General features: G+C 41.9%; 1 protein-coding gene across 2 annotated transcripts in view; it reads right to left on the bottom strand.

Annotated features, from left to right (window-relative positions):
* The window catches only part of LOC120936982 (elongin-A-like), a 146667-nt gene that overhangs the window by 53619 nt on the left and 72771 nt on the right, over nucleotides 1-20277 (bottom strand). For both annotated transcript variants that reach the window (XM_040349831.1, XM_040349832.1), the window contains exon 5: nucleotides 10448-10550. In XM_040349831.1, the coding sequence (XP_040205765.1) occupies nucleotides 10448-10550 (103 nt within the window). The remainder of the gene's footprint in view (nucleotides 1-10447; nucleotides 10551-20277) is intronic.

Raw genomic sequence — 20277 nt, 5'->3', positions numbered from 1 at the left:
AATCTCCGCTGTACAATCCCAGTAATTACATCTTCTTTGCTGACAGGTGCAAGGGGCTCCGTTCCTTCCATGGATCCATCCATTTCGTCCAGCTCCAGCAGTTCAGCTATCAGCTCCCTCCGTGGTCTGTTGCTGGCGCTCCTACCACGACTCTCCAATAGATCTTTTAGTGTGGATCTTTTCAGCCTGGCGTACTGCGACTCCATTCAGCACTTGCTCTTTGGATAAAAGGACCATCCCACCGCTGCCAACCAATGTAACGGCTACCCACTGGTGTGAGGGTCTCAGCCGTTGGAGACGTCCTTTTCCCTGGCAAGCTGCAATATGCAGGTACCGCCGGTATATCCCATCGAACGCCCTTCCAAGAAACGAGACGTGCTACGTTTGAAGGGTCAAGCAGACTGACTTTATTTTCCACATTTTTCCTCCTTATATCTGGTTACAACTGTACAGAAACAAATGACACTCCCCCCCTCATCCCACACTAAGGCTAATTACTAAACATTCTTTAATTAATAACAAAACCTTCACCCACTCCGTCTCCTAGGCAGACGTTTCGTCTCCGCATACAGAGACAGTGTTATCACACATAAACAGTTTTTAGCATGCATAATTATAGTTCTGAGAGCAGACCTGGGATTAACACCTGTCCATTACAACACCTTTATACAAGGACAATGGACTGCCTCCCAGGCCCTGACGCAATTAGCATGTCACTAGACTGAGTCATAGAATATTGACTGGTTGGGGTCACAATTAACCAACATCTTGTAGTCTCTCAAGATCCTGCAATTATTATCAATGTCCAGGCAGAATAGTCCATAATCCGTTACAGTCACATAGGGACCAATGTATGTCCCGTTTTCATCCACAACGGACGGATGAAAATGCGGACATACGGTCCGCACGTGTGAAAGGGCCCTTAGGGTATGAATATTATTACTCCCAATTTTTATATATTTCTAGTTAGGTATTGTTCAATTTGGGAATGTCCGATAGTCTAATGAGGAGGGGGAACAAGCAATTATTTAATAATTATGTTTATTTCACCTTTGTCCCGTAAATATGGATTAGGCACATATGTTTACTTGTCTTAAACACTGCCTCACACTTTAAAGTAGAATAGTAGCCAATACCATATTAATAAAATTGAGAGGAGTCCATCCACCTTTCCTTATTAGTAGGCCATTTTAGCAAATGTAATTCACTTATTTTTTAAATTTGATAAGTATAAGTGGGTGTCCCCATAAGGGAAGCTATCCATTCCTAGCATTGTGAGATACAGCTGCTATAAAAAAACAATCCTGTTTGTGAGACCGAGGCTTGGTATCGCGCATGCGCAGTTGTTTATACCAGATCTAGGCATGACATGCAGGCCTGAACGCCATCTTGGAAATTATTCCCGGGATAATTTTACAATTATTTTAGAAGGTTGCTCCTATATAAACGCAAGGTGAGACGGGGCGTTCAGACCCCAGATGATTTCTGTCTATTGGAGACTAAAACATGTCAGGTTGATGCTCATCCAACTACTGCATTCTAATACTGAATTCTACTGGATTCTATGAAGACATGCTTGTTAAAGCGGGGTTCCACCAGCGATTTTTATTTTTTTTAAGTCAGTAGCTGCTAACTTTTAATAAGGACACTTACCTGTCCTAGGCTCCCTCGATGTCGCCCCCCGAGGCCGATCCCTTGATCATTACAGCTCCCGGCGCCGCCATGCTCACAAAGAGAAACAGGCAGTGGAGCCTTGCAACTTCACTGCCTGTTTTCTACTGCACATGAGTGAGTCTCGTGGCACTGTATGAATGGGCGGCTGCTCTCTGGGATACACACAGTTCCCAGAAGACAGCGCGGACTAGGAAGAGGCAGATTAGGAAGATCAGCATAGCAACCGCAATTTCTGATAAGTAAAACCTTTTTTTTTTCAATTTTTTTATAGAATTTGTGACATTTTTTTTTTTAGGGTGGACCTCCACTTTAAATTCTTGCTTGATGTAAGTGAAATATTCTTTTAAATAAATACTATTTGAATGGTTTTACACTATGTAGAATCTTTTTACTTTCACGATGACTGACCTACTACATAAAGTTTCACCGTGATTGATGTGGAATTGGATGTTAGACCTGCCATACAGCATTTAATGTGGGAGAGCTTATTCTCCTGAAGTCAATGTTAACAACATTTGAGTCCACACAAAAGTGGCTTACACAACAGGGTCTTTTCTTGGTTGGATCAACAAGGCTTTTCTTCTATCATGTTGAAGTTTAAATTCACTTGTAACATTTATGTACACTTCCTTTATTTGATTTCACATACACATTTTTTACTTTGTTACCGTATATACACTACACAGGTGGCGATACCTTATTGCGTTTATTTTGATCCATTTGATATAATTGTTTGATCTAGATTTTCAAGGTTGCATTTCATTCATTTCAATGTTTATATAGCTCAGCTCTTGTCATTTCTTTTTGCTATTGCACAACGATATATCAAGTTGTGGTGTTTGCAGCTGCTCAACTTAGAGGTTAATAGCGCAGTATACTTAGAGATTATTATTTATTTTCTCTTTATTGCATTGCCAGCAAAGAGGGGAGATGGAGGAACAGAATTTATGGATTATTTCCAGGGTTCAATACCATTTGAAGTAGATTTTATGCCCATTAGGAGTGGAAACGTAGGTGGAGCCTTTATGGATGTAGGTGTATATACATTCCCAATCCTCTGTCAAGTCCAGAGATAGCCCCCGCCCCCATTGTCAATTAGCCTCATTTAATTTAGGATCATTGTTAGAGAACAATATAGCGTAGAGGTCGGATATCAAATGCCTTTGTGGTTCAGATCTTGTGCAAAGGGATTCAAGAGCGGCGCGGGGCTACGCAAGAAAATTAAAGGAACACTTTGAAAACACTCCAATGGAAAAAATGCATATAAAAGCAAAGGAGAAGGCCTTCAAAAAATACAAGATAGAGAGATCATCAGCATTCAGACCTTATAAAGAATGCAACAAGAAATGTAAGGGTGCAATTAGGGCGGCTAAGATAGAACATGAAAGACACAGTGGAAGAGAGCAAATAAAAATAAAAAATCCCAAGAAATTCTTTAAGTATGTAAAACCGTAAAAAAGGGTGGGACAGACCATATTGGCCCCGGAAGAATGAGCAAGGACATCTGGTCACAAAGGATGGGGAGATGGCGAAGGTATTTAATTTTTCACCTCAGTCTTTACAAGGGAATCTGGGGGCTTCAGTAACCAAAACTGCAGTGTATCCTCAAGACACATCACAGGAAGCACCTCCATGGTTAACAGAGGACAGAATTAGAATTAGACTTGGGAAACTTAACATTAATAAATCACCGGGGCCAGATGGCTTGCACCCGAGGGTACTTGGGGAACTTATTCAAGAAATTGCGAGACCATTGTTCCTAATTTTTACTGACAGTCTACTGACTGGAATGATACCAGCTGATTGGAGAAAAGCCAATGTAGCACCAATATTTATAAAGGGGATAAGTGACTACATACAAGATTTTAGTAATGAGTACTGTATCGTTAGCAGTAATCAGCATGGATTCATGAAGCCAAGCCAATTTATTAACCTTCTATGAGGAGGTGAGTTGCCATCTAGATAAAGGAAGGCCCGTAGACGTGGTGTATCTGAATTTTGCAAAAGCATTTGACACATACTGGTGACCCCACAATAGGGATAAACTCCCTTTCACAAAAAAGTGTTAACAAAACACGTGGTCACTCATTATAATTCGAAGAAGAGGTTTAACCTTAAACTACATAGAGGGTTCTTTACTGTAAGAGTGGCAAGGATGTGAAATTCCCTTCCAGAGGCGGTGGTCTCAGCAGGGGGCATCTATGGTTTCAAGAAACTATTAGATAAGCACCTGAATGACCACAACATATAAGGATAGACACGGCAATACGGACATATCACACACATAGGTTGGACTTGATGGACTGGTGTCTTTTTTCAACCTCACCTACTATGAAACTTGCCAATTCTGGTGTTCAATAGCAAATTTCAATTGAGCTCCATGGTGCCGGGCAGTGATCACAGGGCCCACTAGAGGACATAGGGCCCTTAGGCCACCCTCATGAAGTTGGTTTCTGATTGTTTGGTAAGAGACATTCACACCAGTGGCCTGTTGGAGGTAATTTTGTAGGGCTCTGGCAGTGTTCATCCTGTTCCTCCATGCACAAAGGAGCAAATACTGGTCCTGCTGACGAGTAATGGACCTTCTATGGCCCTGTCCAGCTTCCCCCTAGAGTAACTGCCTGTCTCTCCGAATCTCCACCATGCTCCTGAGACTGGGTGACACAGCAAAACTTTATGTCAATGGAACGCATTAATGTACCATCCTGGAGGAGTTGGACTGCCTGTGCAACCTCTATAGGGTCCATGTATCGCCTCATGCTACTAGTAGTGACAATGACTCTAGCAAAATGCAAAACAAGTGAAAAAGTCAGAAAAGAGTAGGTTAAAAAAAATATGTCGGTGGCCTTCACCTGTGAAACCCTTTCTGTTTTGGGGGGTCGTCTCATTGTTGCCCATCTAGTGTACCCGTTAATTTCATTAACACCAAAGCAGCTGAAACTGATCAACTTCCTCTGCTACTTAATGGACCAGGTCAATATCCCAGGAGTTTAATTGACTTTACTATACTATACTCTGAATAAAACGTGTTCCTTTAATTCTTTTGAGCAGTGTACGTCCAAAAGGGGAAATTTTGACCGGATGTTTGGGAGGAAAAAGTTGCATGCGTCAAGAGGGAGCCCTTACCAAAGAAGAATTTGGCCCAGATTGGGGCATTAAGGTTGGAGTTCTTAAGGAACAATTCTGAAAAACCTGGAGTGAAGTCAGGGTTCTGATTGGAGTTAATGGTCCTGGGGAAGAGGACATAGTTGCATACATACAGCCTCCTTTCAATTTTTGGGCAATGTCAGCTTGTCATATCCTAATCGGGGACCCTTTTTGTCCCATATAGACTGGATGCAGGCCTGTATGACGTGAAAAAGGCTAGTGGTAGTTTTATCGGGATAGTTTGCACGACGTGTAGAATCCTACAAGAGATAGGCCCGAAGGACCATTTCAGCAAATCCTGTTGAATGGTTATCAAAATTGGGAGAAAGTTTCTGGAATAAAGATCATTTAGTTTGGAGGGGAGAGTAACTCCAAGGTAGGTTATAGCATCTCGCTTCCAGCCAAAGAGCCAATTGGATTGGCATTGGAACAGAGTATCTTGTGATAGTGAAACATTCAAAAGCGCGGGATTCAGAAAAATTTATCTGGAGATTCGTTATGCCGCGTGCACACGACCGTTTTTCGGGATGTAAAAAATGACTTTTTTTAGGTCATTAAAAATGATCGTGTGTGGGCGCCAGAGCATTTTTTGCGACGTAAAAAATGGCCATTAAAAATGTAGAACATGCTCTAAATTTGAAAAAATTTGAAAAAAAACGTGCATGCTCAGAAGCAAGTTATGAGACGGGAGCGCTCATTCTGGTAAAATCTAGCGTTTGTAATGGAGATGGCACATTCGTCACGCTGTAACAGACTGAAAAGCACGAAGACTGAAAAGTGCGAATCGTCTCTCACCCAACTTTTACTAACACTAAATCAGCAAAAGCAGCCCCAAGGGTGGCGCCATCCGAACGGAACTTCCCCTTTATAGTGCCGTTGTAAGCGTTGTACGTCACCGCGCTTTGCTAGAGCATTTTTTTTTCCCATGATCGTGTGTAGGCAAGGCCGGCTTAACAATAATTGGGTTGAAAAAACATAGTTTTTTTCTAGACCATTAAAAATGGTCGTGTATACGCGGCATTAGAGTCTTAAAGAGGGAGAAATCTTTAAGCAGGTTGGGGATCATGACACAAGGGTCTGCAAGGAACAATAGGATATCAGCTGCAAAATCGGCTTACATATGCAACCTGACACATTGACCCCCTTAATGTCAGGATTCAAGCGAAGTCTTCGTAATAGTAGTTCCAGGTTCAAGACAAAAGTAAGAGGGGAGAGAGGACAACCTTGAAGCGTGCCATTTGATATGGAGAAGGCATCGGACAGGTGACCATTAACACAGACTTTTGCAGTGGGAGAGGAATACAGAGCTTAAATGAAATTGCACACATTTTATCGATTACCTCACTCGGGTGAATCGAACCAAGAGCCCATGTTGGTTTAACCATTATGCCATTGTTAGTTCTGTGTGACTGTTTCATATATACACCAGAGAAGGGCTACGAAATCATATGGGTTGTAAATAACTACATGATACAACGTGAATTGGCATAGTATTGTTTTCTTGATGATTATGTTATAGCTATTTCCAGTGTGTTTAGGTTTAAGGTCGATTACAGCCCTGTTACCTGACCAAATTGGAGGTTACTTTTAGGCTGTTTGCCATTTGCTGACACTTATCTGCAACCGTTACTAGAATGTCATGGATTGACCAAGAAATAGATGTTGTACATTTTTGTTATTACTAATGTAGCGCTACCCCCGAAGGAGCTGCTGATTTGTTATTGGGATCGGCATATTGGAGTTACCTTAATGTGGCGTATGGGTGTGGTTGGAGAACAAAGCAGTGAGCGAAGGTCCAGACAGTGAATAAAGGGTTTTCCAATGCTTTATTTCCTGGCCAACTCGGCCAACATCAACTTCAAATGAGAAGAAAAAGGTTGATGAGGAGAAAAAGGAGAACCTTGCGATATCATGCCTGAATATGAACCGAGCAGTCCTGCTCTCAGTAGTATCAACTTGTGATTCGTCGCCACTCTTTCTGAGTGGGTGAAGTGCCCCCGGACAGACCCCTATCACAAGCCTGGCAGCCGAGGTGTCACTTTGGATTTGCTGGGAGGTACAGATCTCTCTCACAGACCTGGCTCTAGGGCCTCTGCCACAGGCCAATTACTTTAGGTGAGCTAAATGGATGAATGGAGCGAATCCTCCCAGTAAGTTTTTAGAATAGATCACCAGGTGACAGCAAAGCGTACCTGTCGGCATTCCGGTCACCAGATCCAATTGGTTCGTTCAAGCCCTGTTGGACAACCTGCCTCCGGGTTCCCCTCAAGCCGACCCCCCAATCGAACGGCACCCAGCCTGCAATCAATAGAACCTGGGACCCAGTAGGTCACTGGAGTCCCCTTTTACCTCCGGATGAGGTTTTGTGTAGCCTGCAATTCTGGCCAGGTGGGCCGCTCTGGCAGGGTCCATGGATGCACGCACCCTGAAGGTGAATGTCGCACCTGGAACCGGGACCCCGCGAAAACTTGCCTAGCACATGACACCTGTCACAGATATACCCTCCCCGGGAAAAACTCCTCTAATTGGCTGCTGGGGAAAACTTACTCTGCCAGAACCCCTCTGGCGCCAACTGCTGGCCAGGGATGGTACCGCATCCCTGGAGCACAGACTGACCCAGTGGATTTTTCTGGAATGACAGAAGTCCCAATTTAGCAAATTGTGAATGGGAGCAAAACAACTCTCCCATTCCCCACTAAATTTAGCGTAGTGCCCATACTGAAAGTAAGGGGGCGCTACACTAATAAAAATGAATGGAAGAAAAGGAGAGAGTCATCCGTTAAAAAGGTAGTGTGAAAAATAATCTGCTCAATGATGCTGAGGTACAATGACCCATCATTAGGCATATTGCTAAATTATTTAATGTAGATTTGCTTGCCCCTTAATACTAAGATGCAGAGGCTCCTTGCACACAGAGAAACGGCTGAACAGGCTGAAAAGTAATAGGAGAATTTAACAACTATAAAACCAACTGGTGCAATAATGCCACTGGAACAGTGCAAGGGCAACACAATTCAAATACATATTAAAAGGACAATTTAAGAATCAGTTTTAAGGAGCACAAAGTAGAAACAAATATTCAACTGTATCGTTTTTTTTTTTTTTTGCAAACAAATTGCTTACTAGAAATATTCAAATTGAAGGAAAACTTGGGGAACAGTGACCATAACTGTAAAAACAAGAAAATGCTGGAACAAATTTCCTGGTATTGTTTGCCTGAACGGGATAAACTATAAAACAAAAACAAAAAAGCAAAAAAATAATTGTCACTAAATGTATCTGAATAACATTGCAGAATACTGATGCAGGGAGTATAGTGTGCGATAACTGGCACACCACACACAATTATCAACTCTGAATATCTTAGAAAATATATTTTAGTACCTTGTTTTGACAAGTTTTTTTTAGAGAATGTGTGAATACAGCTCAACCTGGGGTTTTGCAATGAATATATACCATCCGTGACGGACCACTTGGCACCCCGTTTGTGTGCCGTCGCCAAAGTAACAGCTTCCTCCACTCTGGAACCAGGAATTGTAGCGGAGCATTGCACCCAAGAACTAGACAACACTAGGTTAGGTGCAAACTGGAATGGACTATTGGAAATAAACACAGAATACATGCCATAACATACAAAATCAGATAGGAGCCTGATTACATCATCCTAAACAAAAAACTGTAAACAGTAACATCATGAGCACATCTAAAGAATAGCCAAACAAACTGTAATCTAATTAAACAGTAAGCTTATTAACAACTAGTCACCTAGACAAACCTAGGTGACTCAGGTCAGTGACCACCCAGACAGTTCAGCACCAGCATGGGCTGCCCCCCCCCCCGTACAAGGGCATGTAAAACCAGGGACAGGTCCCACTTAGGGAATAGTGGCCCCTGCACCAGACTCTGCCTGCTTAATGCCCTGAAAAACGTGACTATCCACGGATTGGATGCTAGGGCCTCTTCTAAATATACAGAGAGTGCCGAGACTTGGCTCTTCAGTGTGTTGAGGGTGAGGCCCTGGTCTGCTCCTCACTGCAAAAATTCCAGGACTGTGATAGGACTATATACCTTAAGTATTTAACCGCTTCCACACTTTGGCATATAGTGCATCTCCTTTCTGCTGCTCAGCAGCATGTTCACCAGTCAGTTTAAGAAGCCCTTAGCCTTCAGCAACTGCTCCTCAGTAACCAGGCTCCATCATTCCACCTAAAGGCAACACATTGGTCCCTGAAGTAAGAGATTCTCCCGGAGTGGCAACATCCATGGAGGTTCCACCACTAGTTCTTTTAGAAAAATTGGTATGCCAGCCAAAAAAAATTCCTAGCTCTGAATAGAGTGGGAAAGGGTTAGAAGATTCTACATTTTTTATTGCTGTCTGTATACCCACAGGGGAGATTGCCCCTTACTTCCTGCTGCAAAGACAAAAACAGGAAGTGGGAAGAAAATTCTCCAAAAGGAAATAACCAACTTTGACATGTGTTACCAAAACACATGTCCGCACAAAAGATTTCCTCAAGCCAGGGATGTGGAGTGTTCTAAGAGATCAACATAGCGCATATTGCTGAGCTAGAATTACAAGCCCACTCCAACAGTTACAGAGAACGTCAGATTTGACGAAACTGGTCAGGGCGACGCTACGTATTGTCATCACCACGACCCTTTACGACCCCAGAAGCACGGGCGTACGTTTATTTTCATAGCTTTTGCCTGCTTTTTAACTTTCTTTTTTTAAATCTTCATGTACCGTTCGTTTTACAATAAATGCTCCAACTTTTTGTGAGATAATGCACTATTGTAGGTTTTTTCTCATCCCCCTGTTCCACGTATGGGATTTATTCCCTTGGAGAGAGGGGTACCCACTTTTTTCCATTTGGCAACTCTTGAGTTTAGACGAGGAGGACTACAGGAGTCCGATGATCTCGACATTGTGGAGAAATACTAAGACCCCGCAGAGGTTCATCTGCAAGCCCTAATGACCTTGCCCTAGGAAGGTTCACCTTATCTGGTAAGGTTCAATCTTTTACCTGTGGGTACCGTAGGAGGAGGAATACATCTTGGTGGTGGTGAACAACCATTTCATCCTTTTCTTTCTGCAACTCTAACGTATACGGATTTTCCATTGTGGGACTGGAATTTTCTTTTTTCTATTTAAATATATTGGACTATTTTTATTTGTCATATTTTTTATTCAATATATGCTAGATTTTATTATAATTTTTTTACACGCATGAACATTTGCTATCTATACTTACGGATTTTGTTTCACGCAGAAGATCTGTGTGATGTTTTACATTTCAATATATTTTGCGCTCTTCACTATATATGTCACGTATTTGTGTAGTAGTCATGTGTATTTGTTTAATATATATTTTTATTAGAATATTTCCATTTCAATAAGCACTTGAAATTTTCTATACACACTTTAAATGTTATTTTAGTGCGACTATTCCCTTTGCACAGTTGTCTCCACATGATTATCACATGTTTTATGTCGCAGCTTATTGTACACTTAGTTTAATTTTTGTCATATAAGTACCATTAGCGCAGTATTTACCCTTTTCCTTACCACAGAACATTATACAGCAACAAAATTAATACTTTTCACCATGATTTAAACATACGGTACCTTTGCTTTCATCTGAATGAGGTGGAGAAGGAAGCAAATCGTAGTCTGGTAAAATCTTTGGTAGCGGTATACTAAGCAAATCTTCAAAACATCTTTTCTTGGTCTGCAACAAGAACCATGTTTTAAAATACAATTTCAAACATTTGTTGGTTTAAAAGCAACCCCATTTTTACATTAGCATATTAAAGCAGTTTTGTTCTACATTTTAAAAAGCCTCCTATGAGCACCTGATTTCATCTAACTAATTCCAACTGGTCAGATTTCATTCATCTAAGCTAAGCAGGAAGGAACGACAGGAGCAAACCACATCCAATGATTCGTAGGATGCAGCATCATTAATTTTTGGTTTGGGGTTCACTACCGCTTTAAGGTTAAATGACTGCCACATTAAATAAAAAAAAATAAAAAAAACAACTATGCAAACTCTCAAAAAAGAGAATATTGTTAAAAAAAAATATATATAGAAAAAGCCTAAACTGTATGCCCTGCCAGGCCACATGGAATCGGAAGTGGAAACTCATTTTCCTTCCCAAAATCAAAAAAATGCTTTGGAAGCAATTACATTTTAAAAACACTCAATGTAAAAAAAAGCAATGGTGCCTTGCTGATGTTTAATAGACTGTAGATCAGGGGTAGGCAACCTTAGAGAGGTGGAGCTCTACCAGAACAACACAGAAGTCAAAGATCGCCTGGCAGAGTGTCTCCTCCTCACACCCGATTTAAACCTGTAATTGCTGTTCTACTGTGTCACAATCGCATGCATTGCACGGCACTCATGGGGTTAAGTCAGTTGGTGAGGAGGCAAGATATCACCTCCCCATCACCTGTCAAACACACTCGGATCACTTTTCTGGGGAGCAGTGGTACCTGCTGCACTTGTGAATGAGCCCCTAGTTGCATTCGGCAGCGGGACCCTTAGGGCTCGTTCACACCAAGTTGAGGGCAGCAAAACCCTGTGGTTGATTTGCGGTTTACCACTTCCAATCCCTACTCGTTTAAGGTATAGAGGCATAGAGGCAGCAACCAAATGTGTGCACATGCTGCAGCAGGAATTAAATCCCCTGTTGCTTCTGGTGGGAGCAGTGGTGTCACTAGGGTGGGTGTCAGCCGGTGCGGAAAAAGTTGGTGTCACCCCCCTCCACTATAGTCCACCCTCAGTACAGACCACCCTCCATTAGGTACAGATCCCCCTCCCACAGTATAAATCCCCCTCCCTCACTATAGACTTCCCTCAGTGCAGACCCCCCCTCCCATCAGCGCAAACCCCCCTCCATCAGCGCCAAAAAAACTCCATCAGTGCAGCTCCCTCAGTGCAGATCCCCCTGCATCAGTGAACACCCCCCTCCATTAGTGCAGATACCCCCTTCCGTGCAGACACCCCCCTCCATCAGTGCAGACATTAACATTTTCAGACCTCAGAACAGCGTGGTATACAGCATTTTGTTCCTTGAACTCCCTCCTACACAGTGGAGTGGACCGAAACCACCTCCCCCTCCTGTAGATATAAACAGAGAGGAGGGGAGGTGGCTTCGGAGGGCTCCGCTGTGTGAGGCAGCCAGGGAGATCTGAGACACAGATCAATAAGGACTTGCGTGTTAGCGGTGCCACTGCACACAGATGTCACCCCTCTGACGGGTGTCTCCCGGTTTGGCTCGCAACCCCACCCCCACTAGCAACGCCACTGGGTGGGTGTCACCGCTTGCCAATCACGACCCTTTTAAGTAAATGGGGCCACTCTGCAAGTGCCCCGCAACTGTATGCTTATGCAGGGTTCAAGAGGTTAAAAAGCAGGTGGTGAGAAAGCAAAACAATGCTGCCTGCTTTACCTCTTGTTTGCTGTACTGTACATGGTTGCAGGGCATTTTCAGAGCGACCTCATTCATTTGAATGGGTCATGATTGACAGATGTGGGTAAACCGCAGCACATCAGTGTGAAATCAGCCCTATAATATTATACCCAGTGTATTGCTTCACACTGACCTGAAGATCTCCCTTTTCCTGCTGCTGGCACCACTCTGGAGACCGCTAGGAGGGATAATGGGTGGCGTGCAGTTGGTATCACTTCCCATGGGACAAGAGCCAGCACTACAGAGGAGGCATCGGCTTATTGCACTCTGTTTGATGCTCTGAGATGGCGGGTATGCAAGCCCAAATGTGATCTACCAGTCTCCTGTCTGTGATCTACTGGTTGCTGACCCCCGCTGTAGAGTAATTGCACCTTTCGATTCAGAAAACTCTTTAAAATGCCAGTTGGTACAGCGTTAACCACTTCCATACCGAGCCATTGTCATATGATGCCAAACTGGGCGGGCGTTGTATGACGTCCTCTGCTTATCGGCACTAATATGGGCTCCCCAGCGATCGGAGATGAGCAGTGTCCCTCGGACACAGCCCATCCCAGATCAGTGTAAAGGGACAATAAAAATTGTCTCTTTACCACGTGACCGGCTGTGTCCATCCACAGTAAGTTACATGCACGAGCGGCGAACGGTGACAAGACTGTATTACCCAACACAGCCCATTCCCAATTGCGGGAAAAATCCAATGAGATGTAAACAAGCTGTTACCGGGTTCTCCTCACCGATCGTGTGCGATGAGGAGATTGCCGTAACAGTGCACATTAATCACACCGATTGCCCCCCAGCCTATTAAAGTCCCAGAGTACCTTTCTCCAGCCCATCAGAGTACCTATGTGCAGCCCATGCCTCATAAAATACACTGTTGTGTTTTCTTTTGAAAATGGGGTCATTTTGTTGGCAATTTCACTGTCGTGGTGCTCCAGGACCTTCAAAATTGTGATAGGTAGGAATAAAATTATATGTGCAATTTATGCTCCTAGAATGCCTGAAGGTACGACTTCAATGTTGGACCTCACTATGTGGCCAGGCTGTGTAAAAAAGTCTCACGCATGTGGTATCGCCATACTCAGGAGTAGCAGAATGTATTTTGGGGTGTAATTTTTTCTATTTACATGCTATGTGTTAGAAATATATAAGAAAGAAAAGAAAGAATATGAACTTCTCAAAAGACTCATTATGCCTCATATAATATACTTTGGGGTGTTAGCTTTTCAAAATGGGGTCATTTTGTGGGTAATTCAATTATCCTGGTGCTCCAGGGCCTTCAAAAGTGTAATAGTTTGTTAGGAAACTATGTGTAATTTATGCCCCTAGAACGCCTGATGGTGCTCCTTGCAGGTTGGACCTCTCTATGTGGCCACGCTGTGTAAAAGTCCCAAACATGTGGGATCACCATTACTTGGGACAAGTAGCAGAATGTATTTTGGGGTGCAATTGAAAGTATGCATATGCTGTGTGTGAGAAATACCGTATTTATCGGCATACAAGAGGAAAGTTTCAGGGGGGAAAAAAAAAAAACGTTTAAATAAAAAAACTTTGAATCAAATTAAGGGTCAGTGCCCATCAATCTCCATCTGCAGCCTGATTAATGTTCTCAGTGCAGCCCAAATAAAGTCATCAATGCAGCCTGATTAATTACCCCAATGCAGCCCGATTAATGCCTTCATTTACAGCCTCACCATCTCCCTCACCAGCAGCCTAATTTAGGAAATTACAAGCCGTCATCCCCTCTCCACTCAGCTCACACACACACACACACACACACACACAGTCCCACCTCTGCAATCGGCATTGGACCAGCTACTGCGATAGGCAGAACACTGGTCCAATGCCGGTGGCGGGACTGTGTGTGTGTGTGACGTGAAAGCCGAGGAGCCGAGAGGAGATGATGGCTCGGTGAGGTACGCTGTCGGCATATAACACACACCGTAATAAATAAATCGTGAAAAAAGGAAATTATATGCATCGTTCAACCTTCTTCCACCCCACTGCACCAATCAATATGAAAACCCCAAAAAAAGCAGCTACTTAAAAAAATGGGAAGAAGAATACTTAACGTACCTAGGAATTAAATTAACACCTAATGTGAAAGATTTATATAACAAAAACTTTATACCCCTATTTAATACCGTCAAAAATTATCTACTCAAAATGGGGTTCAAATTTCTTCTCATGGTTCGGGAGAGCGGACATTATACAAATGAACGTTCTCCCAAGGTTTTTGTATCTGTTGCAGACGATACCAGTCAGGGTTCCATGCGCTTTTTTCAAAAACTTTAGGTGAATGTGTCTGAAATTTATATTGAACACAAGGCAGCCTAGAATAAAGTGGCATAAACTCATCATCCCTAAACTGTTGGGTGGAATAGGATTACCTGATTTGCAAAAATATTATTGGGCTTGTCATTTGACCTGTATTTCGGATTGGCATTTACATGATCGCATTAAAGACTGGGTTAATCTAGAGAATTCCTCGCAAACACGCCATATACCTTTGACACACCTACCATGGATTCATCCCAGTAAAATCCCTCGAAAGATCAATTCTCACCCTATCACTGGTAATACATTACATATTTTTAAATCCCTTTGCAAAAAATATGATATTTCTTCTGTATATGGTCCCATGACCCCTTTAATCTTCAACCCAGAAATACATTTGGAAATGTATGATACTATACTTGCTGATCCACATTTAACAGACTTATTGAGAGTCAACACGCTTTTCAAACAAGGTACCATTATCTCTTATGACTCATTCATCACTGACCACCCGGATACTAACATGTCCCGATCTGACTATGAAATAATTACAAGTTTCGTGACTAAACCCAATTCATGTTATAATTGGCACAGGCCAAAAACCCCATTTGAAAACATATGTCTTAAGAAATCTCCTCAAAAACATTTAATTTCGACGTTACACGCTTTATTTGTTTCAGATTTTGATTTAAAATCAGACAACACAAATCTAAAATGGGAAAAAGAACTAAATATTTCCCTTTCAAAAGAACAATGGGAAACTGTCTTCTGCAGATTACACAAGGGTTCCTTAAATGTGCTAACCCAAGAAAACGGATACAAATTGTACTCGAGGTGGTACAGGACCCCCCATATTGTTAGTAAATTTAATCCAACTGTATCCCCTTTGTGCTGGCGCTGTAAGTCTGATGAGGGAACATTACTCCATATATGGTGGGAATGTAGAGACATTAAACCCTTCTGGGAAATGATCCACGACCTAATATATAAAATCACTACTTTTGCTCCAGACCATTCTGCTCAACAATACTTACTACATCACTCATCCTTACCAAATTCAGTTTACAAGGATTCAATAATCCTACATCTCATCAATGCTGCTAAACTCTGTATCCCTGCTAAATGGTTACAACCCTCGCCCCCCTCTATCTCTGATTGGCTACGAAAAGTCCAACACATAGCAAATATGGAAGATTTGATCCATCAATCTTCTGACGCCTCAAAAAAGTTCTATGGGAAATGGGCATGCTGGTTGCAATTTACGAAGTCTAGGGAATTTGAAATTTTGTTAGATAGCCGATGTTATATCACTAATTTATCCATCTCTTTCTAATTAATTGATCTCTTAAATTAAATTAAGACGTTTAGATATAATGTTCTACTTATGCTGGGAATTATCTTTTATATTCATTACTCCTCTTATCTTTTACTAGAGCACCAATTGTTATCCTCCCCCTGCTCTCCAATCCCCTTTTATTTAGTTTTCCACTAACCACACTGTTTATTGTTTAAGATCCTAATACGATTTTACTTATCCCATATGTGTAACTTGATTATTCACTCGTTCAATATGACTTTGTATTTGAATGCGATTATACGAATTGTTGCATTGCACTGTGTTTATATTTTACAAAACCTAATAAAAAGATTTGAAAAAAAAAAAAAAAAAAAAAAAAATGTGAAGAGTATGTAAAAACATACAACCCCCTAAATTCCTCACACCCCCTCTCCCCTGCACTGATCTGGGGACCAATTAGAAGTGTTGATCATTCTATTGGTGGATGTTTGGTGCTCACACTTATTGGTAAAGGACATCTTTGGTCACCTTCGTATTCTCTTTACGAAAACTTTATCAGTGATTTTGAGCACAGCAACTTCTGATATATTGGAACACTGGTGTAATTGATTATTTTGTTTGGAGATTTATCTTATTGGTAAGCGCAATTCCTTTGGGTGTGTAGTCACTGAGCACTATGGTGTGGTGGAAGGTTTCAAGCAAGATTATTTAAGAAGATTTTTTTTTGGACACTTTAAGCTTAATCACTTTGGAATTGAATCAATCACTTATGGACTTGGCTTGTTAATTTATCCTTTTTTTCACTGGATGAATGTTTCACTTCTCACATATACCCATTATGGTTTAGTATGTGTATATTTTGTCACAGATTTATTTTCACATTTATTTAGGATTGTTCAAAATAATTTTTGCACATAGCGCTACTATTTTGTTCATTCAGAATGTTTTACATATAACACGCACCCCTGCTTTCCCCCCAAATTTCAGGGAAAAAAAAAAAGAGTGCATGTTATTGTGCCAATAAATATGGTAACTTATGACAAATTTTGTGTTAAAAAATAAATAAAAATAATAATTTATTTACCCAAGAATTGTGGTAAAAAATTACAACTTCAAAAAACTCACTATGCCTCTTACTAAATACCTTGGACTCTACTTTTCAAAAAGGTGTCATTTGGGGGATATTTGTACTTTCCTGACACTTCATGGCCTCAAAAAAAGGAGATAAGCCATCAGTGCATCAGGTGTAATCAATTTTCAATGATTTGCACCATAGCTTGTAGACCAACTTTAACACAGACCAAATAATATACACTTATTTCGGTGATTTTTACCAAATATATGTAGCAATATAAATTTTGGACCAAATTTTTGAACAAAAATTACTTAATTTGCAAAATGTTATCGTGGAAACTTAAAAAAATAAAATAGTTTTTCCAAACTTTTCCCTTTTTTCCACTTATATTGCAAAAAATTAAAACCCAGTGGTGATTAAATACCACTAAAAGAAAGCTCTATTTGTGTGAAAAAAAATTATAACAATTTTGTTTGGGTAGAGTACTGCATGACTGAGTAATTAGCATTCAGACCTCATGCACACTGGACGTTTTTACAGCAGCTGTTTTTGGCTTCAGATGTTTTGTTCTACAGTCAAACTCCCCATCATATTATTGGTCAGTGCACACATAGGCTGTCATGAGCAGTTTTTGGCTGGGGCGTTTTTTGGCTTTAAAAACCCACCAAAACCAGTGGGTTCTGATACATCAAAAAATGCTGATAAACGGCCAAAAACGCGGCTCACCAGCATTTGATTTTTTTTCCCTGGTGCCTCCATGGCAGCATACCAATGGTCATGGCTCCGCCCCCGACCGACAGGCAGTAGCCCCCCCTCGTTAGGCATTCTTTTTTCTGTCCTCATCCCCGCAGGATCACGCGTCAGTCCTACCTCACCGTCTTATGGTGTAACCGTTGCAGGTTCATGCTCTCCTGCAGGATGGAGTACTATCGCTTGGGTTGCTAAAGGCACCAGATAAGTATAGGAGGCCTTTTTTCTGTGGATCTTTTTTTGGCAACACACACACACACACAGTACCTCCAGGAGCTTCCCCTCTCCTCGATAGGTACACAGGCTGACTGTCCTTAGCATCACCCTTTTGCTCCCAGTGTCAGGTTCTATAGCACTGTTGATGTGCTTTACCTGGCTTCCCACTACCATCCAGCTTCCGCATCGCTCGGTGTGGGGGGGGGGGGGTTTAGAGAGGGAGCACTACAGCTGATACCCCGTTCGCAGCTTTCCCCATGCTGTCGGCGCTTCGTGCGCGTCACAGAGCTCAGCTTTGTCATCTCGGTGGGCGTGGCTCCGGCGGTGCATCGCGGGCGGCCATCTTGGTACTCCCAATCTACTTAAGCAGCCTGTTTGCCTCATTTGAGGACAGGCTGCCTTCAGAGAAGCATCTCTGCTCTCCACCTCTCCTGCACTAACCATGGATCCCTGCCAGGGTAAGACTTTGGATTCCCAAAAAAATACATGTTAAAAAAAAAAAAAAAAGAGAAAACAGAAAATTTTCTTTATGGTGAATTATTAGTTCATTCTCCTTGGTGACAATTCATTTTTTTTTGTGTTCACTGGGCTCATGTATATATATGTTTTCATCTCGGATAGGTATGGTGATTAACTTTAATCTGTGCATAGGGTGTGTGTGTGTGTGTTTGTATATATACGTGTGATGTATCTGCACATGTGTATATATGTGTGGGTACACGCGGGTATGTGTGTGTATATATATATATATATATATATATATATATATATATATATATATTACACACATACACACACACACACACACACACACACACACACACACACACATACATACATACATACATACATACATACATACACACACAGTTGTATTCAAAATTATTCAACCCCCACTGAAATTGATTGTTTTGCCCAGTTTGACACCGATTTTGATCAGTCATCCTGCTTACAATTAAATCAAAGAGGCACGTGTAGGTCAGACAAATATAACATAACATTTATAATGAAATAACCACAAATGTCTTTTCTGTGCTCACATCATTATCAGTTTTATTCAACCCCCAAGTGACATTCAATCTTAGTACTTAGTACAACATCCTTTTACAGTTAGAACAGCTTTTAAACGTGAAGCATAGCTTGACACAAGTGTCTTGCAGCGATCTACGGGTATCTTCGCCCATTCGTCATGGGCAAAAGCCTCCAGTTCAGTCACATTCTTAGGCACTGCAACTGCTTTCTTTAAGTCCTACCAGAGGTTCTCAATCGGATTTAAGTCTGGTGACTGCGATGGCCACTCCAAAATGTTCCAGCCTTTAATCTGCAACCATGCTCTAGTGGACTTGGAGGTATGCTTGGGATCATTGTCCTGTTGAAAGGTCCAACGTCTCCCAAGCCTCAGGTTTGTGACGGACTGCATCACATTGTTATCCACCATCTCCTGCTACTGAAGAGAATTAATGGTACCTTGCACACGCTGAAGCTTCCCTGTACCTGCAGAAGCAAAACAGCCCCAAAGCATGATTGACCCCCCGCCATGCTTCACAGTAGGCAAGGTGTTCTTTTCATCATAGGCCTTGTTCTTCCTCCTCCAAACATAGCATTGATCCATGGGCCCAAACACTTCTAATTTTGTTTCATCAGTCCACAGAACACAATCCCAAAACTTCTGTGGTTTGTCCACACGATTTTTGCATACTGCAGTCGACTCTTATTCTTTGGAGACAGCAATGGGGTGTGCCTGGGAGTTCTGGCATGGAGGCCTTCATTACGCAGTGTGCGCCGTATTGTCTGAGCAGAAACCTCAGTACCCACATCTGACAAATCTTTTGTCAGTTCCTCAGCAGTCACACAGGGACTTTTCTCCACTCTACGCTTCAGGTAGCGCTCAGCAGTCGAAGTCAGCATCTTCTTTCTGCCACGACCAGGTAGCGTTTCAACAGTGCCCTTTGCCTTGAATTTGCGAATGATGCTTCCTATGGTGTCTCTTGGTATGTTTAACATCTTTGCAATCTTCTTATAGCCATTGCCCTGCCTGTGAAGAGTAATCACCTCTTCTCGTCTTCCCGGACCATACCCTTGACTTCACCATGTTTGTAACCACACCAGTAAATGTCTAGAAGGAGCTGAGTATCACAGTCATTTTAAAGCTGCCTGATTGGTGCTTATTAGGCTTTATTGCTGCTCCCTGACATCCACAGGTGTTTTCAATACCTGATTGAAAACACTTCAATGAACTTCTGTTCTTCAGAGTGGTAGTCTTTAAGGGGTTGAATAATTGTGTAAATGAAGAATTCACAAAATAAACAAACATTTACTACTGTATTACAAAACCAATTGATGTCATTTTAGTTGCATATGGTTCTTTAAG

The sequence above is a fragment of the Rana temporaria genome, chromosome 4 (assembly GCF_905171775.1).
Source record: "Rana temporaria chromosome 4, aRanTem1.1, whole genome shotgun sequence".
In the NCBI taxonomy this organism is placed as follows: Eukaryota; Metazoa; Chordata; class Amphibia; order Anura; family Ranidae; genus Rana; species Rana temporaria.
The sequence above is the reverse complement of the archived record's forward strand: the minus strand, read 5'-3'. Positions and strand labels throughout refer to the sequence as shown.